General features: G+C 33.6%; 2 protein-coding genes across 2 annotated transcripts in view; one reads left to right on the forward strand and one right to left on the reverse strand.

Moving 5' to 3' along the window:
• Positions 1 to 19,178, forward strand: part of LOC119831719 (hemicentin-2-like) — a 250,092-nt gene that overhangs the window by 51,563 nt on the left and 179,351 nt on the right. Inside the window, exon 2 of the mRNA XM_038355194.1 lies at positions 3,664 to 3,728. The gene's annotated coding sequence lies outside the window, so the exon portion shown is untranslated. The remainder of the gene's footprint in view (positions 1 to 3,663; positions 3,729 to 19,178) is intronic.
• Positions 16,051 to 19,178, reverse strand: part of LOC119831718 (synaptic vesicle glycoprotein 2A-like) — a 9,360-nt gene continuing 6,232 nt past the window's right edge. Inside the window, exons 6-9 of the mRNA XM_038355193.1 lie at positions 18,926 to 19,082; positions 17,938 to 18,212; positions 16,979 to 17,106; positions 16,051 to 16,094 (exon numbers count right to left, since the gene is read on the reverse strand). Coding sequence (XP_038211121.1) covers positions 16,051 to 16,094; positions 16,979 to 17,106; positions 17,938 to 18,212; positions 18,926 to 19,082 — 604 coding nt within the window. The remainder of the gene's footprint in view (positions 16,095 to 16,978; positions 17,107 to 17,937; positions 18,213 to 18,925; positions 19,083 to 19,178) is intronic.

Here is a 19,178-nt window from a genome sequence, read left to right on the forward strand (position 1 = left end):
TTTTAGTCTGTGTTTTTGATATATTTCCTATTGGTGTGTACAATAAAGTTTTATTCATTCATTCATTCATTCATATATTCAAAGTACCTGCCGTTTCGTTCGCGTGGTCAAAATAAACTTTTATGGTACAAACTTTTATCTATTTTATCATCTTGGAGGTAGAATTAAACAAAATTCTTTCTATTAGCGGATGAAAACATAGCAATCGTTATCTTCATGTACTAGTATAGTATTGTGTGTGCTTCATGTCAAATTTCAGCCCAATCGCAGTTTGATCAGTCAGTCACCTTTGTGTATTGAATTTTAAGATGTGCTGCGCAATTTCGACCTCTGGTAAAGCTTTTGCCCTTATTCCATTCCTGGTTTTTGAGAAAAAAACTCGATAATTTTTTATCCTAATATATAAATTGGTTGATCCAAGCCATGACAAATCCTTGTTTATAAATAGTGTAACACATGTGTAAATTATATTTCGTACCCGCGGTTTCACCCGCATAAGTCCGTATCCCGTAGGAATATCGGGATAAAAAGTTGCCTATGTGTTATTCCAGTTGTCCAGCTGTCTACGTACCAAATTTCATTGCAACCGGTTCAGTAGTTTTTGCGTGAAAGAGCATCAAACACACACACATCCTTACAAACTTTCGCATTTATAATATTAGTAGGATTAAATGGACATTAGGATTTTAAGAATGTTTGGAAATTGCTCATTTTATGATACCTCGCCGTAAGATTGTAAAAACCGTTGTCTTATAATCTACCTCGTAAGGTAACAAACCGTCAAAACAAAAGTTAGTTGCAGTTTGTGAGTTGCTAGTCGACGGAGTCCTATTCTTACGTGTTTTAATTAAAGATATACTAAGCCATATTGAAATCAAAAGCCGATCACACAATTCAACGGTTTCGCATCGATGGAATCTAGCAAAAAATAATGTATTTAATTGTGAGCTTGTTAGAATATTTCGACAGATCAGAATTTTGGGGTGACGCAATATATAGACAAAAAATATATGAAATCTAGATGACTAAATAATGACTGATTCTGCTTGTTTGCTTAAATATTGTGTAAAATTTTTTCAGTTATAATGTAAAATATAAAAAGGTTGTTAATTTTTTTACGTCATATCAGACCCTTTTTATGTCAGAACCACTCGAACTCCGCTTTAAAAAAAAACATTTACGTTACGTTTTTACTTTTAAATAAACCGCAAATGTAGTTCGTATGCGCATTAAAAATAAATAAAAATGCGGAATATTAATTTAAGAATCGTGAATTATGAAAGCGCTTGTCCCACGCATGGTTAATAATTCTTCATCAAATTAAAACCCATATACCGCGCTGGAGACTTTTAAATGGATTAATTTTTTATTAAATTCACTTCTCTTATTTCGTACAATAAAGATGTAGGCTATTTTTATGCTACTCAGTTATCTAAAGACATTTATTAATGTCTCAATAGTTGAATATTTTCTTGATATTTTTTATGTGTAAATAAAGAATGTCAATTATACATTTCTATAAAAATGAGGGACAACTGAATTGTTATTAATGATTTTTGGTTTGTTGAATTGTATCCGCTTGTATTATTATTAGAATTAGTAATTTGTTTTGAAAGAATAATAGCTATTACCCGCGACGACAATCACATGATATCCGGGTAGAAAAAAATGTGCTGATCCAGATTATAATCTATCGCTGTACAAAATTTCTTGCAGATACCATAAGTTGTTTTCGCATGAAAGAGTAACAAACACACACACACAAACTATAGCGTTTATAATATTAGTAGGATTGTTTTCACTTCATATTATGTATGTATATGATGTTTTAACTAAATATTCAGTTGATTGATGTCATCTCATTGTAGTGAAAAATAATTCAGTATAGAGACAATCTATACCAACAAAATTATATTTGAGTTTTTGTTTTGTAATATTAAAAAACAGGGTACATATACTTACAAAACTTTTTTTTGGGAGTGTCTTTCTGTATGTTAATTCCGGGTAATGTTTGTAACGGTGGAACAATTTTGGCGGGACTTGCACATGCAGATAGCTGATGTAATAAATAGTAACTAAGGCTTTATATTCCAATATTTCCGTTGGATCATTGGGATTAAAGGAAATACTTATTTTATTTCTATTGTAGGTGAAACCGCGGGAGACTGTAGTAGTATTTCATAAAATCTAGCCATAATTAAACATTCAAGGAATAAACGAATCATAGCCGATGATATGATTTGTTTATTCCTAAATCATAACAGCATATTGATGCTGTTATAATTTATTGTCTAATTGTCAAATGAACTCTACCATTGTAATATTACTAACCTATAAATCTGAAGTACCCATAAACACATAAAATAAAACATTCTTACAGTTTCATTTTTCGGAATGGATTCACATATTTTAAAAGTGTTCGTTTCATAAAATATAAAACAAGATGGCGGGTAGTGAATATTACCCGGAAAATACAAAACGACAGCGTTCCGGGAAAGATTTTTATGTTAAAAAAAAACAATTGCAATGTACATTGTATTATTGAAATTTTAAACTTACTTTTATTATATTTAACACATTTTTATTTTAATCAACAATAAAACATCTTTTTTGAAATTCATATTCTACATTATTTATTATAACAGGAACTGTTGTACTACTTTAAACAAATATGAAAGATATTTTAACAGAATAATGACGAATCGTTTGAGGATGTAACAAAAAAAAAATCTATGTGATTTTTACGCACGGCGAAAATGTTATTATATTCCACGCTTACATTTTTAAAAATCTGTTAACACTGATGGACAGATCAATATTTCTGTCAGTCTATTCAGCTTTATCCGCTATTTAATGTTAAGAAATATTAAAATACCTTATGGGTTATCAATAATCTATATAACTCAAAAATATATATAACTCAAAGGCTGACTGACTGACTGACTGACTGATTTACATAGTGATCTATCAACGCACAGCCCAAATCACTGGACGGATTGGGCTGAAATTTGTCATGCAGGTAAATGTTATGACGTAGGTATCCGCTAAGAACGAATTTTCATCAAATCTACCCTCAGGGGGATAAAATAGAGTATGAAAGTTTGTATAATGAAAATTTATTAAGATCGCGCGAAGCTGCGGGCAACAGCTAGTATATAAAAGGCAGAATGAGCTTGTAATAAATAAAAATCTATTTAGCATATATTGCTTTCTAGACACACGACGTGCCGAGTCAATTATAAATTGATTTATCACGTTCATATCAAATTAAGTTTAGATAGCTTCATGTGTTTTATATCCATTTATTATAATATGAAAATATACGCTGTGTATTTTCTCAAACCACTATCTTTCTTATGGGGACTATATGTGTTACAAGGATGATTTATAATGCCTTATAAGTATATGATACACCGCATTAAAAAAAACGAATGTATCTAATTTGAATGTGTGGTGAAAGGAAAGGTAATTAATGAATGCGGTAAACAGTAGCCTATATAACTCTTTTGATATCTATATAAGACCATTGATATACAAAAACACGCTTAAGTATTTAGTACATTGGTAATAAATGATTAAATAATGAGATTATTTATAATTCAGTATAATTTTTTTAAAGAATTTAATTAAAAAATAATTGAAAAATATGTCTCTTTGTTTCAGGTGCTTTGAGTTGAAAGTGTCCTAAATGAAATTTTAATAAGAGAATGTAATCAGAAAAATTCAAGGTAAGTTTTACGTTAATTAAATCTCCAGTCAAAGGATTTGTAAAATGTACTTGTATAAACTGAAGTTAAATGGTTAGTTTGCTATATAATACAGTTTCATTAATTATGTTCCTTTGTAAATTATGTTTTACTAGCTTTCCGCTCGCGACTTTGCCCGCTTGGAGCCGGGGTTTTCCTCGCATGTTCCCGGTCCCGTGAAATTTTCGAGATAAAAATTTTTCTGTGTTCATCTCTCAGTTCTAAGCTAGCTGCACAAATTATCAACTAGATGATAATGCGTTCTTGAGTTATGAATAGTGTAACTAACACCACTTTCTTTTATATGTATAGGTTTTTTCGTATATATATCTTGCACATACATTTTCTTTGATCATTAATATTAGAGATGTTGTAAAAATGGAGTACCTGCGATTTTCAAGACATTCTCGAGAGATCGTAATTCGACGTGTGATACGCGTCACGTTATATTTCGCAGAGAAGTGAGCTTCTGTATTAATGTTTTTTGAAATATCACATAATCTACATTGCTTAGTTTTTCTATGAAATTTACTCACAGTTTACGTTATTTTTTTATGTGATAGCTGGCAGCTGAGCTGGTGGTTCGCCTGATGGTAAGCGATCACCACCGCCCATAAACATTCGCAAAGGTAGTACCTCTGCGAATGCGCTGCCCGCTTTTATGGGGTAAGGGAAAAGGAAAGGATTAACGACTGGAAAGAAGGAATGGACTTTTATAATTTATTCTATTTAACTAATGATTAGACTTAGAAATGATAGAAAAGCATAGATTGAATAATAATGTTAGTTTACATCAGAATTTGATAGACCAAGACAATTTTCGACTCTTCACGGTTCTTAAAAGCCGTTCCTCATACCCATCATCATCAGTCCATGTTCCCACTGAAGGAACCCAGACCTCCCATGAGGGTTCAACCCATAATCGACCTCGCCAGCCAGTGCGGGTTTGCGGATGTCGAACTTCAGTTTTGAAAATACAGTTTTGCTTACGATGTATCCGTTATGAGCAGCGATGATAACAGGGTCGATAGTGGGCAAAAAATCGATATATCGATGTATTTTTTGCGCGCTTGCCTGTACTCAAACCCCCGACTTTTCGATTTAAGTCCAAGGTTGCCACTGAGTCACTGCAGACAGATAAGCTTAGATAAACAATAAATAAACAAGACAATTCAAACCAATGCGAAAGAAGCTCTGTCCGTCTCCTTTACGCCTATATAACTAGACTCATTTGGATGAAATCTGTACCAAGATAACTTGAAACCCGAAAAGTCCACGGAGACAGAAACTATGCGGTTTTCCTTTCACTAAAAGCGAAGCCGCGGGCGAAAAGCTAGTTAACTAAATTATAATTTTACATTCTAATACACATGCAAACAGTGGGACGTGGCTCAAATAAGGCGATTTCACACTGAGCTAGTTTTGGCAAATATGTAAACAGTGAACGTCTGAGTGGATGCGTTTCTAATTAGTTTAGTAATAGGAAATTAACAGTGATGTGAAAATGAAACTTGCTCTGAATTCTGCTCTGTGGGTGTAGGTTATAGAAATGTATGTTTGCACAATAATTACTTTGTCGTACAAAAATTTGTTTTATTTTATGTTTTAATGGATATATTAATATTTATTCGATTGTTTACCTCGCAACTCAACATACGAGAGGTTAACAAAGTTCATGAACAATTTAGACTTTATCATTTATGGCTTAGCTTTTCCAGGCTACCTGGAGCAAAGCAGCAAAGTAGCATTATGTGAAAAAGTATTACAAGGGACTGTTATCAGATAATAAAGCAATAAAAGTTAAAAAACTTTTTACAGTATGTTTACAAAATATAGATATATAGATAGATAACTCTTTATTTGCACGAATTCAATAAATGTAATAAAGACACAAACACTCGACGCACAAATAGGCGTCCTTATCGCTATATCGCGGCCTTAAAGCGATCTCTTTCAGACAACCTTCAACATATAAAATTAAAACAAAAAAAAACTGCCAAATATTTTTACTATTGACGTGAAGTTAAGACTAGAATTATCGTTTTATCATTTACGATAAGCTGTTGCACGTTGTGGCCACTATCCGCATACCCAAACCACAAAACTTATGGCCTCAAACGTTCACAAAATCTATGTCAAAAGCTCATTATCCGACTCGCACTTGACCAAGCTTTTGATGACTGTGACGTCTACTTAATCCACGGATCGTTTAACCTTTGTGCATGTGAAGTGGTGGCTCAGTGGTTAGGACTTCGTATTACAAAAGTCGGGGGTTCCAGAACAGATGAGCGTGCAAGAAAAAAATTTTACTAATTTGCACTGTTTATCTATATCGTAACTGCTCGAAACAGTAATATAAAATATCTTGAAGAAACCAACTTCTTGAAGAACACGTACTTGAGTTAAAAGTTCAATATGTGATATCCGTCAACCTGCACTTGGCCAGCATGGAAAATACCGTGAAATATTGGACAAATCAATATATATATAATACTTAGTCCTATTCATAGTAGCCCTGTGTCCCAGAAATGGGAGCAAATATTGACTATATGATGATAATTCTGACGAGATATCATATGGTCATATTATAAAAGCATCGTTATAGTCTATAAAAGTTACACGTGTGTATATTCTGAAACTAAAAATGGTGGTTCAGGTGAATATACAACTCTGAGTGTTCAGACTTTGTGGAGCAAACCAAACACGATTATGATCAAACGCTTGTGTTCTGAGTAACATACTTCAAGAAATACTATTATGAGAAGGATATTAACTACAGTTGCTTACAAAATGACATATGTTCTAGACATTGAGATACATTATAGTGTAAATTATGATAAATTACTTGAGATCTACAGAAACACATGGCGAAAATACCAGATATTATTTTATTCAAATAGTCTTAAAACTTTTTTTAATTATTTTTTTTATCAAACTTTCATCGAGGATAATAAAGAACATAATAATTGAATTTTTCCAAATTTGAAATATTATTTACAGCCGTCGAAATAAGTCAGTTACAAGACTGACTGTAAAAAAAGTAAAAAAATCCTATACTGACAGGTACGATGGATCGGGTATACGTTTTATAGTGACATGTTGTATGGAATTTCTCAGCAGTGTAGAATGGAATTGTATCAGAAATATGACAATTCAGTTCTCTATATGTTAATATAGTTTCTATGTTATACCAATATTGATATTGAAGTATCCTTTTTAAAGAGTGGTTTTCGATGCTCCTTATTGAGGAAACAGATAAATTCTTCAATCATGGGGTAATTCGTTTTTTATGTTGTGTCGTATACTATAAAGTTTATAGGCTCTCTCCGTTATCTGTCCAATATGAGAAATGAAATAGGAATAATTAGAAATAAGATAGAGAGAAATACAATAGCGAGTTTTACAATTCAATAATCACGAGCAAAACAATGCATTAACAAAATAAATAGCAAGATCAAATAGAGAATAAAAAAAAATAAAAAAATTCGAACACAGGATTCGAAATTTTTCGAATTCCGCGTTTTTGCCAATTCGTAGACACGCCTAGCCTCTCAGCAATCGTTATTTATAAAGGAATACAAAAGCTGTAAAACTAAAAATTTAATTTGGCAACACCAAAAATCTTATACTGATATCGATTTATGGACAAAGCAATTTTATTCCCCAGTTATCAATGTCAAATCCTTTACTTTGCAGCAAAATAAACTGTATATACTATTGTGATAAATATTCATTTCGCATTCTCTATGACAAGAGAGAATGCTGACAAACAAACTGCCATATTAGATACGCCGGTCCTCTGGGACTAAGATAAAAATAAAGGGGCACAAGTCGTCAAGTCTCCTTTCAGGGTATGCCTTGTTACAATCTTGACACTGCTCCCATCGGGTGAATAAGTTAGTTGGGACTGGCTGTGCTATGTGTCTATCTGTTATGATGCTGACGACTCGTATAAAGCCTGAAATTCGATATTGAATTTATCTATTACTCAAGTTATAAACGTGATATATTTTTTTAGAATCTAATTAAAAAAATTGTGGCCGTTATAAAAAATTATAATTACTAGCCGTCTTAGGCCGAGTTTGTAAAAGCTAGCTGCAAATAAATATGTTTAAATAAAAGTCTTATAGTGCACGATACTTAGAGGAAATCACTAGTAATACTATAGTAATACTAGCTGCGTCCCGCGGTTTCGCCCGCGTAAGTCAGTATCCCGTAGAAATATCAGGATAATAAGTTGCCTATATGTGATTTCAGTTGTCCAGTTGTACGTACCAAATTTCATTGCAATCAGTTCAGTAGTTTTTGCGTGAAAGAGCGACACACACACATCTTTACAAACTTTAGCATTTATAATATTAGTAGAATTACATTATCTACATTTATTTTTAAACGACGTTCCCAAGCATTAGGAAGGTTCTCAACTTAACCGTAAATTCAGAAAGCTAATCTACTATAAATCTTCACCTCACATTACATCATTTACAGAAATACCTTGATCAAAGGAATCAATCTATCAATATCTGACATAACTACACTTAATATACTTGCTCAATATACTAGCTATCACTACTATAATTGTTATCTAATAATAACTCTCTATTGAGTGTAGTTATGGAGTATACTCAGGCCGCACTGACTTCTCCCATGGTACATATGTAACCTACTAGTCGCTCATCCCGGCTCCGCCCGGATATCAATATGTACTATCCAAGAGAGCATTTAGTTGGGATAAAAAGTATCCAATCACCAAAGTCAGCCAATACCCTGCCAGTATACCAAATTTTATCAAAATCCGTTCAATAGTTCCAGCGTGATTGACGGACAAACATCCAAACAGACAAACTTTCACATTTATAATATTAGTGTGTGACTCAGGCATAACGTACCTATCCAACATTGAATTAATTTAGTTGTAGTTCATCTAAGTAGTTTATATATAGGTGTAGTGTTTGTTTGTCGGAACGAGTTAATCTAACGAACAAGTGGACGATTAAAAATTATATCTAGGTGCTATAAGTTATTAAACTATATCATCATCATGATATAGTTTAATAACTTATAGCTTATAACTTATATAAATTATAACTTATATTAAACTATGTACCCCGGATGAAACCGGGGCCAACCGCTAGTCATAAATTTTTTTTCTATCCCTTACCCCTTAAAAGCAGCGCATTCGCAGAGATTCAAATCTCTGCGAATGTTCATGGGCGGTGGTGATCACTTGCCCTCAGGCCAACCACCAGCTCAGTTGCCCGCTATGACAAAAAAAAAATATATGGAAACTAACAACACTTCATAACACATGGTAATGAATATCACATAAATATTTCGTAAATCGTTTTCAAATATTTAACTCATTTTGAATACATCTAAAGTGCAAATAATGTCATACATTGAAACCTTTTCTCATTATAATACACAATGTTTTCACATTTAAAAACTTAAATACATTCTCTAAACAAAAGCAATTTAAATAGTTATTCTAATGGTGTTTACAGTCACAATGCGGAAAGCGTGACAAGACATAATTAAAACCATAAATTGACATTAACTGAGCCATATTCATTTTAATATAACTAGAGTACTTTTATATTGACATACTAATAACGCTTTTTCTTGCTAAAGTGTACTTGTGAAATGTTTTATACGGCCATAAATTAATTATTCTTACAGCTTATTATCTGTATAATAAAAATGTAATTACAAGTTTGAATGACGTGAAAAAAAAAAAAAAAGTAGTATGAAAGTGCATATGGTTAATTTTATCATTAAACTAGCTTCACCCGCGCGGTAATAAATTTCATGGTTTGGTTTCAAACTTTCATGACCTATTTTATCCCGTCTAAGTAGATGCCGACGTCATAACACCTATCTCGTATCCTGGAGACCATGTTCAGAATAATAAGATAAATTTATGAATTGTGGTATCGCCACCAATCGCCCGGACTGACCGGAAGATAGTGGAAAATGTTCATGCATATCCATGCATGAACATTGGCCCCCGGGAATATCCTGTGTAGATTGTTATCGAATGCTAACTGATATCGCATCTAACATAGAGAGCAATAACAATACAAATCACTAATTTACAAATGGTAGTACATAAAGAGTATCACGTGATATTACATAGCGAGTTGTGTGCTGTGTATTGCCCGCAGAAACAGATTCAAACTTATTATAAATATCACGTTGCCGCGACGTTGATTTTCAGCTAAAACCATGGGAAGTAAAACTTTTTCTTTATGTCACAGTCGGCAATGGAGCTGGTGGGTCGCCCGATGGTAAGCACTACCACCGCCCATGAACATTTAGAGAGGCATAAGATCCATTGCAGACTTCTACAAATGGACTGCCGACTTTTTGGGAAGGGATTAAGAAAGGATTGGCGAGAGGAATAAAGGAAAAGACTGGGAAGGGTAAGGAAAATGATATGGGCCTCCGACTACTAGCACCAATCTTATATACAATTAAATGACAACTACTATTTACGTTTTCCTACCCCATTAAACAGCCCAAAAATTCCAGAATAGAGAGAGATGTTCGATGATAATACGTTTGAGAGAGATATTCAATATCTCTCTCAAACGTATCTTATATGCATTCCATTGTATCGTGATTATTACAATAAACAAATCTGCATATATTACATATGAGCAAGAATATAATACCAAATACATACGAAGACCCGGTGCATATTATACGTAAAAGCTACATGTTTCATGTGTATTATAAAGAAATCACACATTTATAACAATATTTTTTAGGTTTTTTTTTATGATAAAGCGGGCAACTGAGCAGGTGATTCGCTTGATGGTAAGCGATCACCAAGGGTGAGCAAAAAGGGTACGGGCCCCAGCTGCACCACTTGCCAAACGAGACACAGAATGCTACTATGTCATGCTAATCTTCTGTGGAGGTCAGGTACCTTTCCCAGTGCGAGCTGGTAGCTGGTGCGAGAGTACCCGCCTCCCACACTTAAAATATCATATAAGTAAGGAAGCAAGGATAACTCCAACCAAGATCCGTACCAACCACGGAGCGCATAAATTAAAAATGTTCATAATTTTTATTACACATCCGCGATAAAACAATTACCGGAACTTCAGAACGGTGCGCAACTTTGTAAATTGTTTTGCGGACAGCTACCGACCCGGGAAAAGTTTGTTGGAAAGCTAAATTTAAATTTGCTTTGTTTAAAAATATCTCGCCATTAATATGATTGTGAATGGCGAGTTCGCGAGTTACTTTGCCGCTGACAAATGTAATTTGTTCGAGGTAGCAAATTCTATTCAAATAGAAGCTCTAAACGTAAGTGATAACACCGCCTGGTGGGCATTTGATAATTTTAAACGTTTTCGTATTAACTTGGTACGCAGTGCAGGGACCTGGTATTTTTTCTCAGAGTTGACGGTAGGCTAAATAACTTTGAGTATCTATGAGTATCTATTTGCCAAGGAAACGAACTGTCCGCATCCGTCTTTCCCGAAGGAATATAATAATAAGAATGTAATATAGACAGGAGTAAGAGTATAATAGGCTCTACATAGACAGGCATGCCCTTTCATAGACTGCTCTCTGTTTACCATCAGGTGGGATATTGCAGTCAAATGCCTGGGTATCTAAAGTTAAAAAATGTTGTGACTCCTATGAGATTTCGGGCCATAATCCACCATACTGACCGTGTGTTGGTTGGCAGATATTACATGTCGTCGAAGTTTTGCATCTCGGACATTTCGGTTTCCTCACGCTATTTTCTTTCACCGTTTCGTGCAGCGGATTCTTCTGTAATTTGAATACACATTACGATAAAAACAAAAATAGAAGCAAATAACCAAGCAATAAACATAACCCGTTGTTCATACTGGATACAAATTTCTCATCCAATATCAGATAGCGATAAGCGACGCTCGAAATATCACAAAAATCGCAAACCCAAAGCTGATTCTATACTCGATCACTATCATGACAGTATAGTCTTTATTACCGGTCTCGAATGTACACAATAATTTGATAGGTTAGGCGGCCATATACATCGCAAGGGCACCTCATAATTCAAGGGAAAAACTATATTAATATGGTTATAGGCTTGCCTTTTATTTACGAGAGACGTGAATATATTGACAGACAAGGGATTGGATCCAAGCAATTCAAAATGAGCCGATTTTTTGCTGATCTGTTACCAGGTAGATAGCTCTGGGTTTCACATACGTTCGTAGACGTGAAGACTTGGCTGACAAGTCATAAATTTAAATAATAATAACATTTAAAAGTTAACATGTCAAGGCTCAGTCTCATGTATATCATCTTATTTTTGATTTTAAACGTTTCAAAATTTATTTATTTATATAGTTTTATAAGTCATGTCGGGCAACGAATGTGGTGGTTGACCTGACTAAGGGGGCTAAGGATTTGCCACTGCCAATGAAAATTTGCAGACCTAGGGTTATTAAATTTAAAAAAACTTCATCCAAATCGGTCAATCCGTTTGAAAGCTACGATGCCACAAATATACACACACAGACAGACTCAAAGTCAAACTTATTTTTAGGATTTTACCCAAAATATAAAACAACAAAATTTCTAGAGTATACTCCTTATAATATAGTCTAGTTTAAACCTACTCCATATCCAGATAATTTTAATAGGTACATCATACTTCAGCTGTCATATCTTATCTTATAGAAAGACGGTCGAACAAGCGTATCATGCAAATACGATAGAAATCATGTAACTTCTAAGAAAACCTTTGCTGTCAGCGGTTTCAAAGGTTGAAGTCGCTCCGACTTCAGACAAATTGCGACGAGGATATGGAATGCCTTGCAGCGAAACAGTTACGGATGATGTATTATATATATTTTTTACTGTTTTCAACGCTTTTTGGAATAGTAAAGAACAGGAGACGAATGCTTCGGAACGAATTAGGACAGCACTGGCGCATGTCACACTTCCAAAGAAGATCAACGGGAAATAGTTCCTTATTATTATATTGTATATATTTGATAAACGAATACACAGACTATATTTTTATATATAAACTCTTTATTGAACCATGTACACATAGGAAAAAGACACACGCACACACATAAAAGCATTATACGTACAATTGGCGGCCTTATCGCTTTGGAGACTATAGTTTCTGAATAAAGAAGAAAAGGAATTTAATTTTATAAACTGATGATGAATACAATAAATATCATATGAAATGCATACGCCATACGATCCAAGGTCAACAACAAAACTCAGGTCCTATAATTTTACTTTAGATAAATTTATTTTGGATCACACTTTTATCCTCAAAATCCATAAATCAATGCTGAGAACAAATAAAGGAATCGTATTTACAAAACGTAATCAGCAAGTAAAAATACAGTTTTCTTTGTCCACATCTGCTTTCGTTAGTTACATATAAAGTCATATATAATTTGTAAATACTCATTTAGATTGTTTATTATATCTGATCCTAAATTATCCTACTAATATTATAAATGCGAAAGTTTGTGAGTATGTGTATGTGTATGTTTGTTACTCTTTCAGGAAAAAACTACTATACCGATTGCAATAAAATTTGGTACGTCGATAGCTGGACAACTGGAATAACACATAGGCAACTTTTTATCCCGATACTCCTACGGGATACAGATTTACACGGGTGAAACCGCTGGGCGCAGCTAGTCCTAGATATTCAACATATAACCATACGTATAGAGACACAAAGGCAATCTTAGCCAGACAACTTTTTTATCCAAATGCTCTTTTAACTCTTTTGTAATTATCTTGATAGAAAATTTTATTCTAGAATGTTCTAAAAACAAACTTTGTTAAGCGAATGAACACGTGTCAATGATTTGCATATAAAGAGAATTTTAAAGCGTTTCTTTACAACCTTGATGTATTCAAAGGCACGTGTAAACAATGTAGGCATAATATTATATGGAAATATTTACTCCGCATCCAATTTTAATTCCTATAAATTACCTACGAACCAATGAGATACTTATTGGAAGTAAATTGAACGCGAAGCCTCAAAGAATTGATTAATATGAGAAAGTTTATTTGACGAAAATGCAGGAAAAATATAGGAATATCACATAAAAATATAGGTATTTCAGTAGTATATCATATGAAATATGTATAAGTATTCATCTCAGTCCGAAGACATAAACCGCTGCATTTAATCGTACGGTAATCGAAATAAGATTTTAGAAGAGCTATGGTGGCTCAGTGGTTAGGACATGTAATAAGTGACTCGAACATATAATCGATGATTCAGGGTTCGAGACAGACGAGCGTGCAAGAAAAAAACAGATTTTCTAATTTATCAGCACATGTGGACATCACCACTGCACAAACGCTGTAGGAAAACATCGTGAAGAAACCGGCATGTCCAAGAATCAAAAGTTCGACGACATGTGACATCTGCCTATCCGCACTTGGCTAGCGTGGTGGATTATGGCTTGAACCCTAAGAGGCCTGCATCCTAGCAGTGGTAACATATATTGGCTGATGATGATGATGATGATGAATCGAAATAAGAAATTTTTGGTATTCAACATGAATGAGAAACAATGCTATCCTGCATAAAATAAATTACATTTGAATATATATTTGAATCACGCATAAAAATTATATATTATAACATATAAAATATGTATATGAAAGATTATCTTATAATGCAAGACTGGTCTAATAAAAGCTGATGTAGTTTTAACCATAAAGTACCTTAAGTTACACAAAAGTCCAAACGAGATTTATCGTTGAAAAAAAAAACTCACATCGCACTTTAATATATCTTAATGTGCCCTACGTTGTCTACATAACTCGGTCTGGCGCTGAAACTCAATATGACGAGGAATATCACATTTTATACTTTAACGTAATGGCGCGAAGTTTTGATGCAAAAACGCGTCGAGGGATTTTTTGCATTATGAATATGATATTGTGTTATGTAATGGTTAACATTATACATGGATTTTTAATTTAAATTATTATTTTCAACATAAAGTACTTTCTTCGGGGCGAGGCAATCCAGATTCTAAAATGGGAACAAATGGCAACAATTTCCTATCATACACAAAGAGAATCACCTCATTCGGTAAAATCAACGGAGTAGCAAAAAAAAATGCAGTCGAATTGAATTTAATTCCCTTATTCTTCTTATTCAATTTACAGGGGGGGTCCGAACATTGTAAATTGCATCTAATGCTATTAACGACTCAATCGATACAATATTGTCTATATTAACAATTTAACATTGAAATAATGTTTCATATGGGCTGAGATAGTTGTTATTTGTTTCAATATTGCCATTGGGTGACGCTTAGGCACATAAAATCACGTCAATGATACATTTTTTTATTCATATTTTTCAAACACATAAGTGACAGTTGAAAATGCTTCTGAAATACAAATTAAATTTAAATTTCGAAAGGTCAAATTTAGTATTATACACAAAATAATAAGGAATTATGGAAACTCAAATTTAAGGAATTATGAGACGAAATCAAGATACTATTTTTTTGTCTTAATATTTTGTACCTGATATTAAGCCGTTTTGTGTACACTGTTCAACATATTTTAAACACAAAAGGACACAGAAAGGCATGTAGCAAACATTGAATGTCATTTGTCTGATACACGCACACATCATTAAGCAATGCAAATGTGTGTGCACCGCAAAAAATTGCTCGTATAGACGTTTCTAGAAAAACTATCAGATATAATCCAACGGCCAATGGTGTGTGCATATCGCTTCCGTGTGAGCGAACCGGGGTGTTAAACTTAATTAAGTTCTTACTGAGTCGGGTTTACTGCCGAGCTGGCTTGTGGTCCTCGTTTTATTGTTTACTAGATATTTGCCGTGTCTCCGCTCGGGATCAAAACAATAATATTGAGTTGTAAAATATAAATTAAATAAATGGTGAAGAAATTTGGAAATTAAATGTTACCTTTACTATATAATTAATGATCTTTCCTTTTCATATTTTAAATTGAAAAATAATGTTGTATTTAATTTTTAGTTTTATAGCATTGAAATGGTTATTAATTGCTACGGTTTGGCAAAAAACGCGGGTTCGAATCCCGCTTCGTGATCAAATTTTTTCCATTCTTTCAAAATTTCTCAAATAATATTGTTTAGTTTATTTCAAAACCAATTCGTCAACCATAAAATGGCTAACTTAAAAGTCGGGCTGGTTTGGAAGTTGACTGTTTTTTCCCGCATAAAAAATAAAGGATAATAAAAGGTTCATGAAATAAATACTCATATAATCTTATACATTAATGTTCATTTTTTTGTCTCCTATTTCTTCTTGGTCGGCAAAAACAATGCCATTGTAGTATTGCCTGGAATAAAATAATGAGGTTGTTATTTAAACAATAAAAAAAGTTGGAAACTTCAAATTAGTTTTAGAATATCATCCATGTTGAAGTATCATGATGGTTTTTAATAAACATTCTCAAACCAAATAGTTTTATAGGGCCACGTTTTACAAAAAGCTTATATAGTAGGAATACTCCACAAGGTCGATGAGGTAGCGCTTCAAGAATAGATTGTTTGTGAAGTCCCCTATTCAATATTGAACAGATGCATTCATCTATTTCGCTGATTGCTTTTCTTTACAGACAAGTAGGTTATTACTGTACCGCCACGATGCGATTCTAACTGGACTTAATCACACCAAGAATGTGGTCAAAGCATCTCTCCCTTACTAATATTATAAATGAGAATATGTGTTTGTGTATATATCTGTCCTTTACGAAGATAGGAGGACGGAAAGTTACATGGTTTTATTTATACCTCAGTGAAGATTTCATTCCCATAGGAAATTCCTTTCAAAATATAGTATTTTTTTATGTCACAGTCGGCAATGGTGCTTGTGGGAAGCCTGATAATAAGCGCTACCACCGCTCATGAACATTTAGAGAGGCATAAGGTCCACTGCAGACCTGACGCCTCTACAAATGGATTGCCGACTTTTTGGGAAGGGATTAAGAAAAGATTGGCGAGAGGAATAAAGGAAAGGACTGGAAAGGATAAAGAAAAGGATATGGACCTCCGGCTCCCCCACTCTTCGAAAGAAACACAGCAGAATGCTATTTAACGCCGGTCTTCGGTGGGGGGGTGGTACTTCCCCGATGCGGGTTGGCCCAATTCGTGCCGAAGCGTGCTCGACTACCACATACAATAAAAAAAAGTTTATAAAAAATTACAATGAAGATAAGCTCACCTAACATAAGTCCAGCTAAAGTGAAGAATGGAACCACACACCCCAAGTTCAGCAGAATTGGGAATGTTATGTTACCGATCAACGTGCCCATACGACCAGCCGTCATAATTAGACCCATTGCCAGTGACCTGAAATAGGCGTGATTAATTCATCAACGTCAGTCAACATAACATCTGTTTATTGTTTTCTTGAGCAAAGTATAATTGATGAGATTCTTAGTCTTAGCTTTTTTTGGTACCTAATTTTTGGGCTTAATGGAATGAAATTTCAGGCAGTACTCAAAAAATAGAATTATTATACGACCGTGATGTTATACATTGTTTGTGAAAATAATTGTCGAACGAAAAGAAGTCAACAATTCGCATTGACAAATTGATTACATATTTAACCCGCTTTAAGAAAGGTTACGTAAATTTTATTTAATAATTTATTTATTTATAAAAGAAACCAAATCTGTTTTGTATTATATATCTTAGTATTCCTTTTCAATCTGTTGATGTATTAAGGGGCTGAGACTGTTAATACTTTACATTTAGATAATTAATATATATTAACGTTGTTACAAGTAGTTTTTGACATGGATCAGGCAGTAAGAAGTAAAAAAAATGTACATGTGTAAATTTTAATAGAACTTCATCTGTCTATGTTTAATGTCAATAAATTTTATAAGTTACTGATCTACTTTGTACATTATGGAATATGGTATTCTTAGAAATGGTTCTAAGTATGTTTCAACGCTCTATTAAAAGTTTATAAAAATCTCCCGAACTCTACGAGAATTTTGTTATTACTGTGTTGCAGTGGAAATTAGCGGCACAAATTTTACAGAATTTGTTGGTATACACCCTGGGTCAAATGCCCAACGACCTTTCACCAAAACTGTTTGCTATCTAAACAAAGTTTTACACAAATAGTAATCGGAGATAAATGACCAGAGAAGTTCCTTACTTTATACCAACCTGTAACTTGTTGGGAATTGTTCTACAATCATAGCCTGCGTCAAACTCAGCATAGTTTGCGCGGCTGACACGCCAACCGAAAATAATGATACCAATGCGATCTTAGAAACACTCCACCTCAGACCAATTGTACAGCCCACAGATAATAAACCGCAGACGAGGAACAAGTTCTTCTTGCCAACCCTATTCACTAGGATACTCGTAATGATAAATGGCACGAGACATATACATCCTAATATGACTGTGTTTAAATAAGTTTCGTCTCCACTTCGCACCTGTAATGTGTTGCAACAATAAATTGGGACTTGACAAAGCGTTGCTTATTTTGCATTTTAAGTTTAAATTAAAATGTAGTGAAAACTTCACTACCTGAAATAAGATTTACAGAATCCCAGTCTTTATTTTTTCACTTTTAATGTAAGTATGGCAGCTATTTGATATTCAAGAAATATCAGTTGGTGTTATTAACATTTTCTCAAATCTTTTGCTCCAATATTGTAGTAGGCTAGACCGTAATAAGCTACGTATAAACTAAGCTCAGGTTTGCAACTAAATCGGTGCGGCTTTGTCAAAATCGCTCTTTAAAAGCAAGATAAGAGAATAAAGCCATGATACCGATAAAGTGAACCAATATTGAAACCTGAAGCTAGAGATCATTTTAGCTTTAATATAGTCTAAAATATGACGTTGGAATTTTTCCGGTACATTTAGTCCATGTCTAAATATAGTTAAACGCAAGTTAAGTGCAAGATGTCAATGGAATTAGACATTTTTGCTTAAGTCCCATTGTATAAACTACACAAGCTGATAGGCATTATATTTATCATGTTTTTATGCTCCTCTATAGTATTATTTATATATATAGACACTTAATATGCTTAAATCATGGAAATATTATTATTGAATTATTTTCATAGAGATTTGATCGAAAACACTCGAGAGCAGTCCTGCAACTATTATTGTTATAATCATTTCGGAACATACATACCGGTACACACACGTCATCCACACTTGCGTTGCTAATTTTAATTCGAAGATCGTGAGTGTAGGTGTCCAACATAACACAGAGATCTTCTGTCCCATTCTGTCTATAGTTCTCAACGATTGTGGATAGTTGTGGGAACCACAGACGAAGCACGTTGTATCTAAAACCGGACTGTTTATAAATTCTTTAGGACCTATGGGTATAATTTTATATCTTGGGAGTTGTATAAGAAAATTTATGACGTTATGAACATAAA

Source organism: Zerene cesonia, chromosome 14 (assembly GCF_012273895.1).
Source record: "Zerene cesonia ecotype Mississippi chromosome 14, Zerene_cesonia_1.1, whole genome shotgun sequence".
NCBI lineage: Eukaryota > Metazoa > Arthropoda > Insecta > Lepidoptera > Pieridae > Zerene > Zerene cesonia.